A 21,954-nucleotide genomic window follows, 5' to 3' on the forward strand; every position below is an offset into this window, starting at 1 on the left:
CAGTAGCTTTGAATTGCTAAGTTGTAAAGACCATGATATATAAACTGATAGGGCAGACGTCATTGTGCCCTTATCCAGACCTTAACATTCATACAGGGTATGTATGACATCAACATCCTATAGTATGGAGACGGAATGTCCTGGGAGAGTCATATTTTTCTAAAACAATTAGGTTATCCTCATTCATTCAGACAACCTCAATGTTGTTAACATTATAAATCACTACACACTATGAAGTTCACCTGCAGACTGACCTTAACTGAGTCATTGAAATCCTCACCCTACACCACTCGGTCCATTTTCAGCCACTATTTTCACCTAAACCAGCCACTCAACCTTTTCCACTAGTTCTTGCAGGTGCAGTTTTAAAGGGATATTCTGGTGTAAGTTTAATCCATGTTCTAACACACCTAGACATCAAGCAGGACCCCCCTCGAGAGTTAAAGTTTGCAGACCGCTAGGTTATGTAGTTTTAGCATCCTCAGTAATTGACTAACAGGGCTTCCCCACAACGAGCCTGCAGCTGGAGAGGTGAGTTTTATACCTTTTGTTTACAGTTCACAAAATAAATCCTCAGATCACAAGATAAGATCACAGTTTGGTTTTAAATGGCTCGTCAATACTACTGAGTCTCCCTGCTACCTTTACAAAACAGGAAGAATCCAGCAAGAGGAGTCTTCATGGAGATCTTGGAACAAGGAATCCATATAAAGAAAAAGGCCCGGCCAGAGGCTCAAGCATTATATACACACACACACACACTCTGGCACAATGCAGATCACATGGCTCTCATCAGTCCAGGTCACAGTTCTCCCTGGTCTCTGCCGCAAACACACGGTCCACTTAATCAGTCCACAGCAAAAAAAGATTTTGCTCTCGGCACCGATGATAACAGTGACAAAGATGTCAGAATATCTGGTTCTCTTCCCCCTAAACAAAAATATCTGCAGCGGAGATTAGCATGCAGCCACCTCATCATGCCACATACACCCGACGGCGCCTGATTGGTTACATTACATCACGTGAAGTCCCCATGTCATCTGAATCTTGTACATTTTGAGAAGGCACATTCGCCACACATGAAATGAAATGAAATGAAATACCCCTTTTAACAAATATAAATAAACTTGTATACATTAATTCAATTTATGATTCTTCATATTTTTATTTATTGACATATTTTAGATTTTGATTATGAATCCTATTTTTTCCTTCTTTGTAAGATTATTTCAAATCAAACCCCCTATTTATTTGTCACATGAAGGGTAAGGGTTACATTTGTAACCTGGGTTAAATTTAACCATGCTTTGTTCAAAATATCTGGACGCAAATGTCTCATATCATTTTTACTTTGTGATCTGATGAAAAAAAATGCTTTACAGAACACAACAAAGCAACTCTGAATGTTGAATTGATGGTGCTTTGAAGTGTTTAGGGCCGATACAGGCTGGATGTGTACTGTGAAAAGCTGATCCTTTAATTCTGTGAACAGCTGAGATGTGTGTTGATTTGAATGTTGCTGCTGCAAGGAATTGTGGGACAGAAAAATCCCCTTTCCTTCCATAATAGAATAGAATAGAAAATACTGGACTTTTTTTATTCAAGATTCAAGATTCTTGAATCTTGAATCTTGAATCTTGAATAAAAAAAGTCCAGTATTTTCTATGCTAGATGACATCTGTACTAAGTATTGTTCACCTTTTCTCAGAATTGGAAGAGTTCTTTTTATGGTTGCCATTATGTCTGCCATTATTTACTCAATTAGGAACCTAATTGCAAAACGGACTATATGACAGCAGCACATGACTCCAACAAATGCATTTGCAAGACATTCATTCTCATAGTTATCAGGACATTTCCCTAAAAGCCACAAATGTCAAAGTAGTGGTGGAAGTGTGGTGAAATTAGGGTATCCACAGTCAGTACACTGCCTCCCTGGGGACCATAAATTCAATCCAAACTGTCATGGCTATCTCATCTTATATCTCATTCTGAACTCATGCCATTTGCATAGCTTAGGAGGAAACATACTGAAAAAGAAAAATCTCCAACAATATATCAGTGCTCAAATTATTTTGTGTTGAATTTAAAGGCTATATTGGGCATACATTTTACTTCTGCAATGATTGAGAAGAGTAAGTGATCGAACAAGTGAATTGCATATTTCTGAGGATTGAGTGCTGTTTTTATAGAATTACTTAGTGGACCTTTTGTTCTTTAAAAGGTAATGAAGCTGAGAGACAATCCCTCGGAGATGGAATGTATTTTTTTTTTTATTTTTTTAAATCAACTCTTTTGTCTTACTTGTTTAATGGTTTATTGAAGCCATAAGGAATCAGAACAAAATTACTAGACAACAAATACCCCAAAAGCCTAAGGTTTTTTTCAGGTGGGTTGGTATGCTCCAACATTGTTTAATTTATAAGTGCTCTTTTTTAATTTGTTTGTTCTTCTTGAGGTTCTGGGTTTATTGTAAATTGCTGGCTCTTAGCTTATTTGTGTTTGTAGGTGTTCACATACCAAATGGCTGCACTGAAGGACTGGCTTGTATCACTAATGAAAACACATTACCCACTCACGTCTGTGGGTCAGGGACTTCAGTCAAGTTTAAAATGGAGTACACTTTCAAACACTGTCTTCTGATGTGGATTATAACATCTGAAAAAAACACTACTAGAGGTTGGGAATGGAATCTCAGTTCTCTTCGCAACACTGTGCTTAACACACAATAGCATATGCAATGTAAAGACACACATATTATTTGCAGCATTTAATTACTCTTCACTGTGTCATGTTCATTTGTCTATTTATGCTCAGGGTCTCATTTCAGGCCCCATACAGAGTGTCTCTACAGTATGTTCATCTCACTGGAGTCAGGCTGCAGTATCTTAAGTTTAACTATGAGCTTAATTGCTTTTCTGAACCAGGGATAGCAAAAGGCATAAACCACAGGATTTAGACAGGAGTTAAAATAATACAGACATATTGCAAAGGCAGCAGATGAAGTATTAAGCAAGTTATCTTGGCCTGTAAGAGCAACACAATAATATGGGAAGAGACATATCAGAAACAAAATTACTACAACTCCAAGCATCCTGGCTGCTTTCATTTCAGATTTCTTTGCAGTTACTTTCCCTGTTTTTTTGAAGGCTGCAATATGAGACCGCATGGCACGAGCCTGAGATACAGCCACCACAAATATTCTCATATACAAAACAACAATAACAGTAATGGGAACAATGAAGGAAAAAGTGAGACATGCAAGTCCTGCGATGTAGTTAATGAAAACTATACACTCCCCAACGCAGGAGTGATACCTGCCTGGTTGTTCGAATATATCCTTTAGGATCAGACTCTCAAAAATTACAGAGCATATCCAACACAGACAAACACACATCTGAACTCTTTTTCGCGTGATTTCACTGGAGTAATGCAGAGGATGACAAATAGCCACATAGCGGTCAACAGAGACGAGCACCATATTTCCTACTGAAGAGGACGCAATAACATATGCTGCATACTGATATACAGTACACATGAGGTCACCGAGGAACCAGCATCCATCTACGAGGTCAATTTGAACGAACATGAGGAGGCCAACGAAGAAATCTGAGACTGCCAGAGAGAGGAGGAGGAGGTTGGTGGGGGTGTGGAGCTGCCTGGAGAGGAAGACCAGCAACATATTTATCAATATTTGTAGCCTCAATTACCATTGAGATAACAGCAGAGAGAGCGCATGACTGAAATACAATCAGATTACTATGTCTCACAGTCTAATATCAGGCAAGACTCTCTGTTATTATGTATCAGTTACATAAGTGACAGTTATGTATCAGTGAATTAATCAATGTCTACTTGAAGTGGGAGATAGAGATGATGACCAGCAGGTTAAGAGCTGCAGTGAGCAGAGCGATGAAAGACAGCAAAATTTAAATCAGCATGGTCTCAAAGTGAGGACGTATTGGCTTCCTGCAGGAGCTTTTGAGGAGTTTTGGAAAGCAGAGTTCAGTTTCCTTCAAGGTCTCCATCACCAGAGAAAAGAGAACCTGCTGAGCTTGTTAACCAAGGCTTTCTGTTATACAACTAATTCATCGCTATCCTCTGGGCACAGCCCTCCTTCCTCCTCAGCTCTGCTGATCCTTTTCTCTCCATAGAGATTCAAGTATTATGCCTTCAGTGCCAATCATCCTCAATATGATGACTTAAGTATCTCCTCCTTTGACAATCTGCTAGATGTCTGAGCCCACCAGGTGGGATACAGTGAACATCCCATCTGGTAGAAATCCTATCAAATGTACACTACTTATCTTTTTCAGTTTCAGTTTTTGGGAAAGTTATGGTGTCATTTGGCATTAGCTGTCAATTTAAGCAAAATCACTGGTGGGAGACACTGATAGCATTTAGATGAGGTCTTTTCATGTCTCATATGAACTTGGAAAGTCATTGGTGCATGGTATTTTGTTTTTCTCAAAAGTTCTCGCTGACAAGCCAAAATTCTAATATCAGGAAAATAAAAAAAGGTGTACTAGAAAGAGTAAGTCATTTTTAAATAACCCTGACATAAATCAGATTGTGGTTATTCAATAAGTCAAACAAAAGCCCACAAAAAATACTGCAATGTGCAAAAACAGAATTATTGTTGAATATACACTGAATAGCTATAACGTTAAAACCACAGACAGGTGAAGTGAATATCATTTACCATCCTGTTAGAATCAAACCTTATGCTGGGAAACCTTGGGTGCTGATTGGAGATACACCACCTGCCCAAAAATGGTTGCAGACCAAGTACACCCCCTCATGGCAATGGCACTCCCCAATGGCAGTGTACCCCCTCAATAGAGTAATGCACCCTGCAACACAGCTAAAGCTGTTCAGGAATGGTCCGGAGAGTTCAAGGTTTTGAATTGGCCTCTTACACGGTTATCACTTGAGAAAATCCGTGATGCAGTTAGTTTGCATAGTCCAAGAGCTTCACCCAGTGAGTTCAGTGAACTTCCTTTAGCATAAGGCTGTAACACTACATACACTTACAAAACAGCAGGAACACAGTGGTTTCTTGCTGTTGCAGGGTTTATGGTAACCTCTCGTTTGCCAGCCAGCAAAAGGATAATTTCTCTAGAAAAACAAAATCTCTCCATTAGTTCTTGCTTGTTTTATCTATCTAGTAGATTGTTAATATCCCTTAAAGGCCATTTCTGCTTCTTGAAATGGTTCCTTGATGTCTAAATGGAATATTATTAACATGCTTTGGTCGAAAAAAGCTGAATTATTGAGGGACTGCAGGGTTTTTGAATCACCAGTTTCACAGCCCTGCTCTAGGTGGCCAGTTTCAGTGCCTTTCCCTTTAAATGCTAAGGAGCTACTGTGTGCACTGGCCACGGTACCGCGCACCTCTTCCCGCTTTGCGGAAGACGTGAGGATGGCATCGTGTGACCATGGCAACAGTTGAGTCGGTGGAAGAAATGGCTGCCCAACAACAAACTGTGGTGGAACTGTACGAGTTCGAGCTGGAGTCCGACCCAGAACAACAAGAGGCTCCAGAAGAAAGTCAGAAGCCAAGAATGAATATGGACGTTTCTCATTTGTAGTTATGTTTGTTACCTCAACATTACTTTTATGTTACTGCAGACGAACGGAAGTTGTACGGGCTTACTGGCCGTCTGCCTCACGTTGTTACAGATAACAACCCCCTTCTCCTGCCTTGAGTGTTTACATCATAAAGCTTGGCCAAACCTTGGCTGGTGTTTACTGCTCTTCAGTTGCAGTAAGGCGGATGCAATTTAACAATTGCCATTACATGGTGGACTGTCCTGGCCAAGAACCTGTCTGCCTCAATGTATCTGCACATATCAAACAATGAAAAGACACAGAACAGCTAGGAAAGATATTTTATTGCAAGAAACATTTGCAAACATGTGTTGACATGTATGAAATAATAACAAGAAAAAAATATCTGAAGTGGAACAGCTGAACTTTATATATTAACTTCAATATCAATATGAAAATATTAACAAAGAAATTATCTAGTTGCCATGGATGTCAGCATTCAGTCCTGAATTCATATTGAATTGTGTTCAGCCAATACAGCCTGCAGAAGTTTGTAAGCTTGTGCTGGGGCTCTCTGGGGTGGAGATTGAGAGTTGTGCGGCCTGTCTGCATGGTCCGAGAGATCTTCAGGGATTATGAGTTTCAGCACCTCGTTCACATATGGGGCAGGGTCCTGGAAAACCTTCTCGAAGAAGATCAGGTCCAACAGTGTATCAACGCAATCTGCAGTGCAACAAACAAAAAATAATGTTTACAGGAAAATTGCAGTAGAACCAAAAAGCCTTGTGCTGTAGTGTTGTAAAGTTTCTCTTATTTCTCCTAATTACTTCTTATTCATACATTCTCCTTTTCTATTATTTATTTTGAAAGCCATCTTAAAAGAATTCAGATTGTATTTGCTTGTGTTTATTTTCAACCTTTTGTGTGATGCCTGTGTTGTCACATCGCGGTGAGGTTGTCTTGTCTTGGGCTCTGTCTTGTGAACTTCCTGTTTTATTTTGAAAGTAATTCTCCTCTCGTTTCAGGTCACTTACCCTTCCTCCTGTGTCACCGGTCTGACGTCATCCCTGATTCCTGATTGTTTCCACCTGTGTTCCCCTTCCTCATGTGTATAAAGTCTCTGTCTTCCCCTGTCTGCGTCGTCTAAGTATTTCGTCTTTCATGTCGCATACTAAAGCCTTTAACCACAGCCTTGAACCTTGTCGTGATAAGTATATTTCTTGTTTTATTCATCTGTATTTTGCCTCTCTAGGAGAGTGAATTTTCTTTGTAATTTTCTGGTCAGGTATTTTGAGTTTTGAGTTTGAACTTTCATAGCCTTTTGTTTTCTCCTCGTTGTGAGTGATTTTTTGTTGATTAACTTTGATAACCCAGAGCAGTTACATTTTATAGCCTGTTGTTTCCTCTTCGGAGAGTTTTATTTTTGTAATTATTAATATCTTAGATTTTCTCTAGAATAGAGTAGGTTCCTCCTTCGGGAGCGCTTTTTGTTATTCCATGTTCTTTGTTGTTCGTCTTGTTTGTCTTCTGAGATTTTTCATAGTCGTTTTGTTTTCATTCGTCCTGGAGAATACCAAAATCAGATTAATAAAATTTGATTGTACTTTCGCCCACTCTGCATCTGAGTCCTACTTTCTGTCCAAGTCTGTCATGTGTGTCCATATTTATTTTAATTTGTGGGGTTTAAATAAAAAATTGTAAAACTTACAGAATGTCACCTCTGTCCTCACTGGTTGGGCTCTGCACTCTCCCTTCCTGGACTTTGGAAAGATCAGTTTGAAAAGAAGATCCCCTGATGATGTGGTGGTTTGTCCTCTATTAGCATTTTCATTGTGATGCAGTGCAGCCAGGTACAGTCTTGAACAGTAAAAAGAAAATCAAACATGAAAACAATTGCAAGAAATGGGCAAATGCTCTCAACAAATCACAGTTTAATTAAACTGTACAGCATTCCCAGATATGGATAGGAGTAACACATGACAGCACTGTTACAGTATAAATTCAAGTACTACGGCTGCAATGCCTTAGTTACTCTAATCACTAACCACTTTTTTTCAGTAACGAGTAATCTAACGCGTTAGTAGTTCCAAACCAGTAGTCAGATTTAAGTTATTTATTCAAGTCACTGTGCCTTACAATTATATGTCATTTTCCTCAGTAAAAACATACATTTTTGCACTCTTTCACATACCTGACACCACTCCCTGAGTGATGTCACGTATGCGAAAAGTCATGTTTTCAGCATGAGGAGCACTTACATGTTCACTACGCAGTGCCACAAACACAAACAAAAATGGAGGGGGAGAGAGATGTGAGATGTGTTTTCTATCTGGAAATATAGTCATTATTTTTAGTTATTAAAAACAAAAAAAAACACAAATGCTTGATCAAGGGCCCAGCCCGGCCGTGGACAGTGGTGGGATCGGGCTCAGGCTCAGGCAGAGAATCTAATCTCTATGTAGCTGTCAACCATACACTCGTTTTGCCCTGGTTTCTGCCAAGTTATTCCAGTTAAAAATCATTTTCAAATGCATTATTTCACAAAATCCCAAAAACTTAGAGGGTGTGTGTATATACTGCTTGACCGACGGGGTTTGCATGTAGACCGTGCTGATGAACTTAGAAGCTCGCAGTCAGCGTTAGCTTGGAAGCTCGCGGTTAGCATTAGCTTGTACTATGTGGCACTGCTTGGTTAGTTTGTGTAAAATTGCTAAATAAACACAGCTAAATATTTCTACATTCAGACATTTCCCTAGGACATGCATTACATAATGTGCAAGATCAGAAACGTAATACACAAAATGATTCTGCTGTAGCACTAACTTGTCCGAGAAGCTACATTAGCAGTCAGCTGCTAGCCTTACCTTGTTCTCAACCTTCCCTTCCAGTGTTAAATGATAACAGAGGAAGCACATTCTGTAAGCAACACTTGGAAAACGTTTTCAGGGTGTTATGAAGGCTTCAGTTCACAAAACATTTTTCTACAACATTCCTGTAATGTGATATGTTAGAAAAGGTACAACGTTTTGTCTGCAACATTCTGGGAATGTTTTGGCGATGTTGTTCAGTTCACAGATTATAGAATGTTCCCACTCCCACAATGTTAGATGATAACAAAGGAAAAATATTCTCAAAGCAACACTCTGTTTTCAGAGTTCGGCATGTCTTTAAGGCATCCAATTACAGAAAGTTTTTTTAATAAAACATTCCCACAATGTTACACAATATCAACGGAGGAGCATTGTCAAAGCAACATGCGGAACATGTTTTCAGGATGTTATTAAAGCCTCAGATTTCAGCACTTTTTTTAATAAAATGTTCCCACAATGTTATGTGATGACAAAGGAAAAACATTCTCAAAGCTACACACGGAAACTGCTTTGATACCGCAGATCACAGAAAAGAACATAATAAAATGTTCCTTAAATGTGGTATGTCAACAAAGGAAGGATGTTTTAGTTGTAACATTCTTGGGATTTTGGGGGGATGTTGTTAAGGCCTCAGATTACAGAACTTTTTTTTTTTAATAAAATGTTTCTGTATTTTGATCTGTTCACAAAGGAATAACATTCTCACTGCAGCAACCTGGGGATGTTTGGGTGACATTGTTTTATAATTTTTTTTTTTTTTAAATGAAACGTTTCTGTAATGTGATATGTTAACAAAGAAAGAACTTGTGTCCTTGTTTTGACAGTTGATGAAAGACAGGTAGACACACACCCACCGTGACACAGCAAACAGTTAAATCGATGTCCATCGCTCCCATAGTGCACAGCAAACATTGAGAAGGTCACACCATTGAATATTATTCACAGTTCAAAATATAAAATTCACCACACTGTTTAAACAAAGTGGCATTCTATGACATTACACTCTGACCTGCTAAAATCCTGACTAGGTTGCTTCATCACTGTTGAACATTTACACAGAAACACAGGTTTGTTGAGTCCCCACGGTTCTCGCGGTGTGTTTAAGTACAGCCCTGTGCTGCCTCACCAAGATGATCCAGACTGTTTAAAGACAAGTCAGAGAGAAAAGTATAGATTGTGGAAAATTCCAGATTTTCACCTCCCCCTGGTAAACTCATATTCTCCGCTGACAGAGTTTGCTGACTGCACATCCCAACCCGCCACTCCAGATGGCTGATGTCAGCGCCAGAGCCTTTCTACCCACCAGGAAATGTTCTGCATCACACAGCTCAGTGTCCTCTTCTCCTATCACAGGACCATGCATCTATGAGTTGATCTCAGACATCTGTTTACCCACTACCATCGTCTGCATGCTGTGAGGGACCCTCCCTCACCTCCACCTTCACGGAGGTCCCTCCTGTGGTGGACAAGGCGGCCGTTACTGATGATCTTTGCCATCGAAACCTAACAATCTACGATGGAGGATGCCTCAACGGCCAATCTGAAATTCTTGTGATCAGCGACTCAATCACCAGGTTTATCAACCTCCCTTGTGGCATAACGTACTGTTTCTCTCAATGTACAATCCACAACAACATTCGCTTTCTGAAAAGGGAAGCTAGAAGAGTGGAGCATAGCTGGAAGAAATCTAAACTCATGGGCCATCTCCTCCATCTGAAAAAATTGCTCTCCACCCTCAACCAAAACATCAAAGAGGTGAGAATTTTTCCATAGAAGCACAACAGCCACCCACACCTTAAAAACCAAACAGGAGATGCTGAAATTGCCAGTTCACAAACTAATACAAGATGTCCCAACCCATCTGAACATAATGTATAACATGCTGCAGCGTTATTTGGAACAGCAGGCTGCCATTTATTCTGCTCTGATGGGCAAGGATCTTGTCAAAGACATTGCTGTTTTGACTGACAGTGAGGCAAAACTGGCAGAGGACCTAACTAAGATTCTCAAACCTCTGAAGAATGTGACAATGCTCATGAGCACAGAAACATCCCCTTTACTGTCCATGATCATCCCTCTGCAGAAGATGATACTAAAATCCATGACACCCAGTGAAGAGGACAGCTCCACCATCAAAGATGCTAAGGCAGCCATCACTAGGAACCTGGAGGATAGATACAGGGACCTTAATCTTCAGGACTATCTGCACAGGACCACTGCCCTGGATCCAAGATTTAAATCCCTGCCCTACTTGGAAGACGACTATGTTCAGAAAATCTACAGAGATCATGGAAATTGAGGAGCAGGGATTGTTTTATTATGCAATTAGTCCTAAATGCATTTCATCATCATTACCATTTCTCTGTTTTTTTAAACTAAACTGAATATTTGAATCTTTGCTTTTTTTCCTTTTCCAAGTCTAGAGTAGAGAAGAGTTTTAGAGCTAGCAAGAAAGTCTTGTTATCAATATTTTTTAGAACTACCATACTATTTGTCATTTTATCATGCATGGTCAATCCAAATAAGCCCAGGTGGCCAGTTCATCCTCAGCTGGAGAGCCAGAGGCATCAGAAAAGTTATCTCCTCCTCAGAAAAAATATGCCATGGCAGAGCTTTTTGGAGAGCTCTTTACAACAGAGAAGGGAACTACCATGTCTTTGTCCTCGATCACTGAGGAGGAGGTCATGGCATACAGGCCCACAGGCTGCATTCCTGTGGATGACAATCTACTTTCATGGAGGAAAAGCAACTAGCATAAGTCTCCTCATATTGCTAAACTTGCCCGACATTACCTTCCACTCCCAGGTACATCTGTACCAAGTGAGAGAGTTTTCGCAGCAGCAGGGGACATTGTCGCTGCAAGTAGATCTCATCTTTTGGCAGAGAATGTGGACAAATCTTCTTAAAGAAGAACATGTTAATGGAATTAGCAGAGCTGTGTTGTTTGAAAGCAGTGCAGTATGTGTTAGTTTGGTTTATGCTACATTTTATATCGATGACCTCATAATCTGGATTATTTATTTTGTTAATAGACTTATACTACTGTATCTTATCAGTTGCTGCAGCCTAAAGGATAGCTCAGTCTTTCTTAATTTCCTGATGCTCTGCCATTACTCATCAATAAATGTCCCCTGGCCATCACCCCTCATCAAAATGCTGTGCTCAAAATAAAGATGTTTGATTTTACATAGCATTTGACTTTGTGATTTCTTCTCTTGCACTTCACCAAAAACAGGCCTTAGTTGAGCAGCCTTTTCAGTAACTTGATACATTGAAGCACTGTCTCTTAGCAGACAAGTGAGCAGACTCAGATTATTTTTATAATACTGTATGTGTTCCTTATTTATATTTTCCTTTCTCTTGATATTTGTTTTCACTGTGGTCCAGACATGAACCATGCTCACTACAAAAGTCTTAATTTTATAGTGAACTATTGTTTGTAGGTGGGGGACATCACTGGGACCAAAACCCATGGCCCAGGGCCTGTTCTTGGCTGCCCTGCTGTGTCCACACCACCATGGGTACCCTGATAGTCCCACTCTACAACCAGAGAGAGGTGGGAGCTCAGTGAGCCTTTATAAATTTACAGTTTAATCAGGCTACTAAAGAGTCAAGAATTAGCTGTCTAGCGTGCTATTTCCTAACAGTATGTTCTGTGACTGCGTGGGCTCCGCATGTGTTATTCATGCAGTTGTTGAAAACCAACAGCCAGCAGTGTAGTTGATGCAGCAGACTGTGAGCCTGTAGGCGGAGCTGAGCGGCAAGAATTTCCGCTCCCCGCTTATGTGGGTGTTCGCTGCTTTGCTCCATCACTCAAAGTTATATCAGACAGCTCCGCTCATAGATCGCTCTCAGCTCACCTAAAATTTAATTCAGCTCCAGTGAAATCGCTCCATGCTCACTCAAATTTAAAAGAGGGAGCAATTCCTGGTGTTTTCCACCGAATTACACCTGGGACACACTGCCCATTGTGGCCTAAACTGATGTGCAGCGGCTTTGTTGCTGGAGAGAGCCTGTCGATTGAAACCCTTTTCAGTTTGTAAAGAACAGTAGATTGTTTTGGGCTGTCACCTTGATGGCCTTGTACTGCCATCTAATGATCAGTCTTGGAACTGGAGCGAAACGGAACCTTCGCTCTGGCCTTTGGAATAAAACCCGCTCTGCACTCCGACTATATTTTGCACACTCCATGCCCCGCTCGTTCCACGCTTCGCTCCGCTCACATGCCCTGGTTGCCGTGGTAAACACATGCCCATGACTGGCTCTCTGTGCTTGTTTGGTGGAGTGGGCAGAGCCTAGCAGCAGCCTGCCAATCTGCTGTACCTAAAAGCCCAGAGACAGTCTGACAGCAAAAAATGACTCCAGAAGACAAGTGACCCAGACAGGAGCAGCAGCAGACCAGGAGAAGGGCCACAGAAACAACTTTTTAAACCCCAGAAAATAGACATTTCCAGAGTGACTGGGAGAAAACAGTTCAGAGTTCAGCATGAAAAAACAAAAAAAGCCAATAAATCAGAGGCAGAGTAAGGCAGATGACTCATCATTAGCATGTGAATATCCAAAACACACTTTCTTGGCCCTCCCATCAGACCTTTCCTATCCATGCCAAAGCGGTGGCGGAAAGTTGAAACTGAAAAAGTGACGCTGAAAAAATACTATCATCGAAAATCCTGTAAAAGAGACAGAAAGTGACAGACAGTGAGAAGAAATCTAAACATTCCAGTTCACTGAATAAATACGGTGCTGCAATCACAACTGTAATGAACGCAACAAGAAGGCTGATATCTTCCATCCTCTAATCAGCTGTGTCTTAATTCAGGGGCTGCATCCTTTCAAGGCTGCATTCGAAGACCAAATGTGTCACAGCAGCACTACAAGACTGGGCCATTTCAAAGGCTTCTTAAAATCTGGCCAAGAAACCCTTTCACAAGAGTCTATGTACCAGTAAGACTTATGCCCAATTACATTGAGTCCATCTATAATTCATAACACTTACACATAGAGAACAAGATTAACATTTTTAGATAGGCTTAATATAGCTGAATATCGGTTCTAAAAGTTTACCACAAATGTTCACATGTTGGCAGTCTTTCCAGTACTCCCTTTATGTCCAACAAGCTTCGAAGTTAATGTTTAAGAGGTCCTTGAATAGTCTCCAGCTTATGTAAAACATATAGTTCAGCTTTGTCATACTTTGATGAAATCTAATTTTTATTCAAGGTCAGGGGTCCTCCTGTAACAAAGAGGCTAACACTGAATCAAATAATTAATGTCACATTTCTCAGAGTTCATGTCTCTAATATTTATAGAATATATAAAAAAAAAAAATCAAAAATCAAAAATCAAAATTAAAGAAATTAAAATAAAACCACTGAATGGTTTAGGTTTGCTGAAAACAGTTTGTTAAGATTTTTTGTATAGATTGTTTGCATGTGTAGAAATGAATGCTATTATATATAATATATAGCTATTGTTTTAAAGAAAAAAAATCAATCTTCATGTCTATGTGTCAGCACCGATGTGCCTTTCCGTATAAAGCCATGCAGATCTCAGAGTTTACGACGGGCACCTAAATATAACATAAAATACGTCCTGATATGTCAATGTGGTAGCCCCAACGTGCACAGAGTTTGCAGTTTTAAGAAACACTACAAACAAAATAATAGTGTCTAAAGTTTATAGAAAATCAGTTTTATAAATACTTATCTTAGTCTTGGGGTCACAAACATTGATCTGAAGCTATATTCTGAGACCTTTCTGTAACTGGTGTTAGAAATCTAGCAACCTATGATCAAGCCATATCAATTTCAGGTTTAAATCAGCAACAAATATGAATACAAATTATCCGGCTAATGGTGTACTTGTTCATCCTTGCTTTGCAGGGGCAGACACAATCAAAGGCTGCCATAAAGATGTCCTAGAACAGTGTCCTCAGTGCTGGACTCACACACCTTGTATTGGCCTTTTGTAGGGAATTATGAGGGGATTGTTGTAGGCATGGGTACCCCCACCTCTGCAAGGATAAAGTGCCCTGGAGGATGGTTAACTCCAGTACAGTGGGCTGTGGTGCATCATGTCAGTGAAGCGGACTTGATGGTCACAAACAGTCTGCAGGATTATGGGTGAAAACTGTTTGCTGTTCCTGTAGCACTGAGGGCTGCTCAGCTGCCTTACATGGACAGCCTTTGACAGCTGTCGATTGCTCCAACTTCTTCAATAATAAATGCTCCATCTCTTACCAGCTTTGCAAACTAACTTGATGTTGCCTCAACTTTTTATGGTATCTTTGGGATGTGAGTGAATGGGCACCACATCCTCTGATCCTCTTTGGAGACCACCAGGCATGATGCCCCACTTGCCAGCCAGCACAGTAACACCAGGGTTTAAATTGTGGCTCAGTCCGTGTCTCCATTCCTGATTAAGAATGTTCAGAAGCTCTGCAAGGGCCTCCTAAAACCCGACCTATAATGTATTTATCTACCTCTACTACAACTTTTAAAAACAGTACTACCACATCTTTTACTACTACTATAGCTCCTGCCAAGATTGCCAGGCTGTCCCAAATCCCAAAATGGAATTTAGGATAGCCCTCAAGAGATAACAATCAAACAATAAAAATCAGCATACAACTGAGTGGGAACACTGCTGTGATTTGACACATAGGATACAGTAAAGATAACCTGCTCGTTGGTGTGCTTTTAAGTTGGCAGTAGACAACTTTTTTGCTTTAACGTATAATTTTTCTGTATTTGTTCAGTGTTTTTTATATTTTTAATTTCTATATTTATATTTTTACTCAAATATGTTTACAGGAGTAGGAAATTCTTCATCTATCATTTTCCTGACGGCATGCAGAGGCCACACCTTTACATAGCCTTTGTCTGTGGGTGATACTGTGGAGGAGGATGGACCTAATTCTGAAAATGAAAAGATAGCTATAGTTGGGAAAAAAGGGGATGAGAGGGAGGAGAGATAAATCAGATGTTTGACAGAACAAACAGGGTCAGCAGCCTCTCCTCTCATCATTTTTCTTCAATGATGGAGACACTGGAAGAAACTGAACTCTGCTTTCCAAAACTCCTCAATACATCCTGCAGGAGGGCAAAGCGCCCACACACTGAGGCTGTGCTGATTTATAGTCTGCTGTCCTTCATCTCTCTGCTTACTGCAACTCTCAACCTGCTGGTCATCATCTCTATCTCCCACTTCAAGTAGCAAATGATTTAATCAATTTATGAAAGTGACAGACATATATAAATTAATGGTTCACAGAAAGAGAAAGTGTCAGATCTGGCTATGTGTTAACTCATGATTGTAAACTCTGCTTTTGCATTTTACTAATTGATCATGTCTGCTAAATTTTATAATGGTATATAAATTGGCACTACAAACAATAACACATATGATGCCCCTCTTTCAATACAGGCAGCTCCACACGCCAACCAACCTCCTCCTCCTCTCTCTGGCTGTTGCAGATTGCTCAATGGGCCTCCTCATGTCTTTTCAGATCCTTCTCACAGATGGCTGCTGGTTCCTTGGTGACCTCATGTGTGCTTTGTTTGGTGTGTTAGACTTCATTATTACTTCTGCTTCAGTAGGAACCATGGTGTTCATATCTGTTGACCGCTATATAGCTATTTGTGACCCTCTGCATTACTCCACTAAAATCACTGTTAGAGTAGTTGTACTCTGTACCTGCCTTTGTTGGGTCTGCTCTGCTCTATACAACAGTCTAATAATGATGGAAAACTTAAAACAGCAAGGCATTTATAATTCCTGTGCCGGAGAGTGTGTGATTGTCGTTCACTACACTGCAGGAGTTGTTGACCTTATCTTGACCTTTATCGGTCCTGTCACTGTCATCATAGTTCTGTATATGAGAGTATTTGTGGTGGCTGTGTCTCAGGCTCGTGCCATGCGGTCCTACATTACAGCTGTGACACTTAAGAGCTCAGAGACTGTTTATGTCAAGAAATCTGAGTTGAAAGCAGCCAGGACTCTTGGTGTTGTTGTAGTTGTGTTTCTGTCATGCCATTGTCCATATTACTGTTCCTCTCTCATAGGTCAGAACACCTTGTTTAGTGTGACATCTGTGCCTTTAGAGACGTGGCTCTTCTATTTCAACTCTTGCCTAAACCCGGTGATCTATGCTTTTTGCTATCCCTGGTTTCGAAAATCCATTCAGTTTATTGTAACATTAAAGATACTTCAGCCTGACTCCTGTGAAGCCAACATACTGTAGAGACTGTGCTGGCCTTAACATGTATACATTTCTACCACTTCCATTGTATGTATATATGTATTTAATGAAGTACATGTCACAGAAAAATTCTGAAAAGTGTGATTATATGTATAATCTTTATCTTATTTGTTTTTACATACTGTAACCTCAATATCATGTGCTACCGTTGACTGATCCTCGTGTTAATGGTGAGTCAGTGTTCAGTCTCAACTGAAGCACTTTATTTACTGTGGCAAAAAGCAGAGACATCTGATCATCAGGAAACTCAGTAAATCACAGAGGATTCAGGCAGAGCAGCTGGAGTCTTTGTGTTGTTTTACTCTGTTAAAGACACACATCACATTAAAACATTAATCACTGAATAAATGTGTATTGTCTTAATGTATGTGCTCCAGTATACTTTGGACTTGTTCCTGTGCTCTTACACATTCCAGACTACATAGCTCTTGATTAATACTTCCTCTATGTTTTTCCTGATTTGAATACCATACTCTGAGAGTACCAGACAAGCATTCAGCTCCATGTGCACTGGCTGAGGAGAATTAAAAAAAAAAAAAAAATGAGTTTGTGAATATATATATATATATTTGTGAAATGATCTGCATTTTCAATGTCCTAGCCATTCTTCTTAGGTACAACTAAGCAACAAATAATAATCAATTTCACTGTACTTTGAGTGGGACAAGCTGCAGGTTCTGAAATACTTTCTCCAATGTTTTTTTCCCCTTAATGAATTTTCAAATCATATTTGCTGATAGAGTCAAAAATGTCTATATAATGCTGATTCTAACTACCTCAACCTAAGATAGCCTGGCTAAAGGAGCCAGTGGAATTGAAGGCTTTTTGATTGGCTCTTTCGTGGTGCAATAGAGAATAGATGTGTATTTCCCTCATCAGACCATATTTTAGAAAAAAAAAATACGTATGGTAGTGAATGGAGTCAGACAAATAATTCTTTAATCCTGCCTGACCTGTGCGAAGAAATACATGCAGTGGCGTAAGTATCGGCGGTGCAACTGGTGCACCAGGGCCCAGATGCCGTGAGGGGCCCATGAAGGAAGGGGAAAAAAAAAAAAAAAAAAAACAGCTGTCAAAAATTTCCACAGGCCCCTGTTTTTGTGAATGAAATAGCTGGGGGCGGTAAGGTAAGGTAACGCTGAGTGGCCTTGATGCCTGTCAGTCATGATGAGTCGCGTCTCGTCACCTCTCTGCTGTGTCTGCAGCTGAGCACTGTGATGCGTCTCTCTTCCCGGGCTGGGAGACTTATCATACCGTAACATACCAAATAATAGCCGGGGTGTTTATGTGTTTCAATCACTTAACAGACCAGACATTATTTGGGATCAAGTGGCAATCTGGGATAGACGTTTAATTCCTTCCTCCCAAAAATCTAGGATAAAAATGTGACAAACTTCGCCAGCCTCTCGGTGAATTCTCTGGCATCCTTCTGCAAGTGAAGTTGCTGCGGCGGAGGAAAAGATTTAGCCAACCAGCAGTTGCGGCAAACTCCTCATTTCTGCTGTCACACTCTCTTGTGGCGTTCCCGTTTGCTGATCACTCATCCCCGCATGTTTATCTCAAGCTCCTCGCTAGCCTTCTTCCTCCCTCCACTAGGCAGCCTGGCCCTGTTGCTGTCCTCCTCAGACAGACGCTGAAGCTCAGTTTGATTTTTTCACCAATCTCTCACGTTCTTGACTGCGTCGACAGAGAAATGTCTAGGCGCAGTATGGCAAGCCGTTTTAACATTTAATCGAACCACTGTCCTATCTGTAATTGCATTTTAGATCCTAATAGCATCTCTCCCAGTCAAAATTGTATTCTCACTAGTCAGAATAGTAATTAAAGATATCCGCAATAACATTCCTACTAGTAGAAATGTTAATTCAAGATATCTACAACTTTGATTGTACTAGTGAAAACTAAACTTAAGATATCTAAAAATCCTTAAATAGTATAAGTGGCTGTTTTAACATTTAATAGTTAGACTGGATATGTATTGCAGATATCTGTAATTCAGTTCTTTCTAGTCAAAAAGAACTTCAGATATCCACAATGACATTCTTCCGAGGACAAAGGACGTCACGTTTGCCATTCATGTGTATTGAGCTTTCAATTTCAGATATCCACAGTTACATTCTGGATATCTAGAATGAACATTCTGGATATCTGCAATTGAATTCTTACTAGGAAAAACTCCCATTACAGATATCTTCAATCCAATTGTTACTAGTCATTATTTTCATATCAGATATCCAGAATGCATAACTATGAAATTTTGAATGTCCAAAAATACATTGTGACTAGTAAAAATGTCATTACGGCTATCCTGTATTATGACTAGTAAAAATGCAATTGTGGACATCTGTATATATATATTGTGGATATTCATAATGACATTTTTACTAGTCATAATGTATTTTTGGATATTCTAAATTACATTCTGGATATCTGGAATAGTTTTTCATTTTGGATATCTGAAATGAAAAAATCCCAATACTCCTGAAGGCCAGTCCACCCCTGAAATAGCAGTTCTCTCGAGTGGCTGTGCGGTGTCTAAGCGTGTGTGTGTGTGTGCGTCCGCGCGTGCGTGTATGCAGTGCGCACGAGCGTGCGCTTTTGTTTAGGGGCACAGAGAAAATTTTGGCCTATCACCGTGATGTTACTACTGAATGCATGTATGAGGTTTGTCAAGTTAAAAGATCTTTTTTCAACTTGAGAAAGTCTATCATAGAGTCTATCATAGTCATAAAACTAATCAAATACAAGAATGTGAAAATACATAATTTATAAGGCCTTATAGCCACCAATCACACAAGTCATATTGTCTTATAAAAGGTGCACCAGAGAACTAAACAGTCCTGATATTTACAGTACATGTTGAAAGGAACCCATCCCAGTACCTGCAGGCCATTATAGAGATAACTCTATTGATCAGTCCTCACATGTGAAGCTTGATTACAAAGGATTTTGGAAAAACAAGGAATGTTTATCCTACTGAGTAAAAATTAGATTCAAGCACCCATGAAAATAGTATATTGTTACTGAATCTGACGGGAATTTGGTCATGTATTTGCATGTGCTGCTACCTGCTAGGGAGCTTCTGCGTGACATGATGTGATGTAACTCTCTAAAGCTCTTTCCTGTGCTTAGCTTGTGACTGGTTTGGCCACACCTGGGCCTTTCAAGTGTCAGAGATGTTCCCTGGAGGTAAAGGTCATCAGTGACACTTCGAATAGAACTGTCAAACTCTTTCCAGCCCTCCTACATTCCAGACTGCATGTCTCTTGATTTGAAATGAACATTTGAGGTAAAAGATTTTCTCTTTTGTGTTGTGCAATTTGATTGACACGTCACGTCCAACCAATTATTGAACGCTCACACGAAATGTGTTTTTAAAAAGTAAATATAGACACAACACAGACTCGCTAGTCAGAACCAAACAAATGATGACTCATCTGACCTTAAACCCAAACAGTATCTATAAATACTAATCAATATGTTGGCAGATCTTTACATGAAGGCCATGCCAGTACTGTTTTCATACAGTAATATGTGATCTATGCTGTGTCATACATTACATATTTTAAGACTTACATTAAATTTTAGGCACTTTAAGCTCTATTTCTTTATGATGAGTGACATAAAAGAGTTTAGTTTAGATTCTCACACATGCTAAATAACTAAGCATTTTGCATTTTCAAAATGTATTGTATCTCATAATGGCAGTAATTATGCACCTAGCATTGTCAAGTTTGTACTCACATCCTGCATCAGCAGCTGTCACTTAATTACAGAGTATTTGTTAACTGGAATGTCCCCTGACAGAAGCAACTTTGGCTTGGCAAAAGGCCAAAAGAATCTGTGCGAATTTTCTCGTTCCGCTGGGGAGTAAACAAGATTGAGGACACGTATAAAGACAGAGTCGGGGGACAGAGAGAGGCGAGGTGGACAAATAAGTTAGCTGATGCATCCAGTGAAACTTGGGCAGCCTGGGATCCCTGGTCTTCAACAGTTCTTCTAGAGGGTAAGAAAACCTGGAAATGTTTGCTCACCTTTTGTCTGTGCATTTTAAAATTATTCAGACAACTTTTTGTACAGTTGGATATAAAAAAGACAAAAGTTTGGTGGTAAATTCTGAAAAAAATTAAATGATATAAATAAATAGACAAAACAAAAAAACAAAAAAAAACAAACAAAAAAAAACAAAAGCAGTTACAGAGACTGGATAATTCAACAGCATGTTTGTTTGTTTTTTGTTTTTTTTGTTGTTTTTTTTTGTTTTTTTGCCGCAATGCAAGTAAAATATTCTGACATGCAATTCATTCAGAAAAAGTGAATTTTACATTTGTATACAGATGTGTAGGAGAGACAGAAATTCTTTGTTATAATTCAAATATAAAATCGATTGTGGGATATTGTACTACATTTTAGTTGAGTGACCTTCATCGAAACATGGCTTTTTAATTAATTCCAGAAGAGTCTACAGTGTAAAGGAGCTGATTTCTCATTTTGTGACATATACTATATTCTGAAATGAACAACGTTTAGGCATCTGAGTGGAACATCAGCACCTTTGAACTGCTTTCTCATTAATTTGATAATTAATGATGAAGGGTCATTAAATGTCAACATATGCTCAGTGTTGGTTTGGAAAATTACAAACAGGCTATATAGTTCTTCGAAACCTACAGTGTTAGTATGATGTTTAGACTCACTTTTAGGAGGTCACCACCAGTGTTGCCACAGTTACCTTGAAAAAGTAATATGATTACTGATTACATAAAAAGTAACTTAATTACTTGTTTTTAAGTTAGATTACAAGTTACTTTATAAGTTACTTTTCAGCAGCTGCTGACAACATAAAAATGACCAGTTTTGCCAATACTCACTTTATTGGAAGTGTATTTTTAACAGTTACGCCAAGCACGGCATTGATAGTAGTAGGGTTATTGTTTATTATGGCACGAAGGTGAGTCAACCGTGTTTAAGTGCAGCATTTCCTCTACAACATACCGCCCAACCACCTTCTTCAACTCCCCCCCACTTACTTGTTTTGCACTGAAGTCCAGCTTTTGTTGTTTGGGTGGTTGGGACCTCCTGCAGAAGTCGAGGCCGTGGCTTTGCTCACAGCTCTCTGCTTAACACCACCTGGTGGGACCTGCTCTGTAAACTTAACTGTGCTGCAACTCCAAACGCTTCTTAAAATTTGGGGTTGTGTTTTTGAAGCTCCATGGTACTTTGTCGCCAGAGTGTACAATGAACCTTAACATTCTCATCTTTAATTGACACAAA

At 39.7% G+C, this 21,954-nt stretch overlaps 1 protein-coding gene and 1 pseudogene across 1 annotated transcript; one reads left to right on the forward strand and one right to left on the reverse strand.

The window, feature by feature from the left end:
- Positions 1 to 2,848: 2,848 nt before the first annotated feature.
- LOC119025989 lies at positions 2,849 to 4,028 on the reverse strand (annotated as a pseudogene).
- Positions 4,029 to 15,458: 11,430 nt separating this feature from the next.
- LOC119025993 (trace amine-associated receptor 13c-like) lies at positions 15,459 to 16,662 on the forward strand. Its single transcript, XM_037110046.1, has 2 exons — positions 15,459 to 15,631; positions 15,846 to 16,662. The coding sequence occupies exons 1-2, from the start codon at positions 15,459 to 15,461 to the stop codon at positions 16,660 to 16,662; spliced, it is 990 nt and encodes a 329-aa protein (XP_036965941.1).
- Positions 16,663 to 21,954: the final 5,292 nt, after the last annotated feature.

The sequence above is a fragment of the Acanthopagrus latus genome, chromosome 9, assembly GCF_904848185.1.
Source record: "Acanthopagrus latus isolate v.2019 chromosome 9, fAcaLat1.1, whole genome shotgun sequence".
NCBI lineage: Eukaryota > Metazoa > Chordata > Actinopteri > Spariformes > Sparidae > Acanthopagrus > Acanthopagrus latus.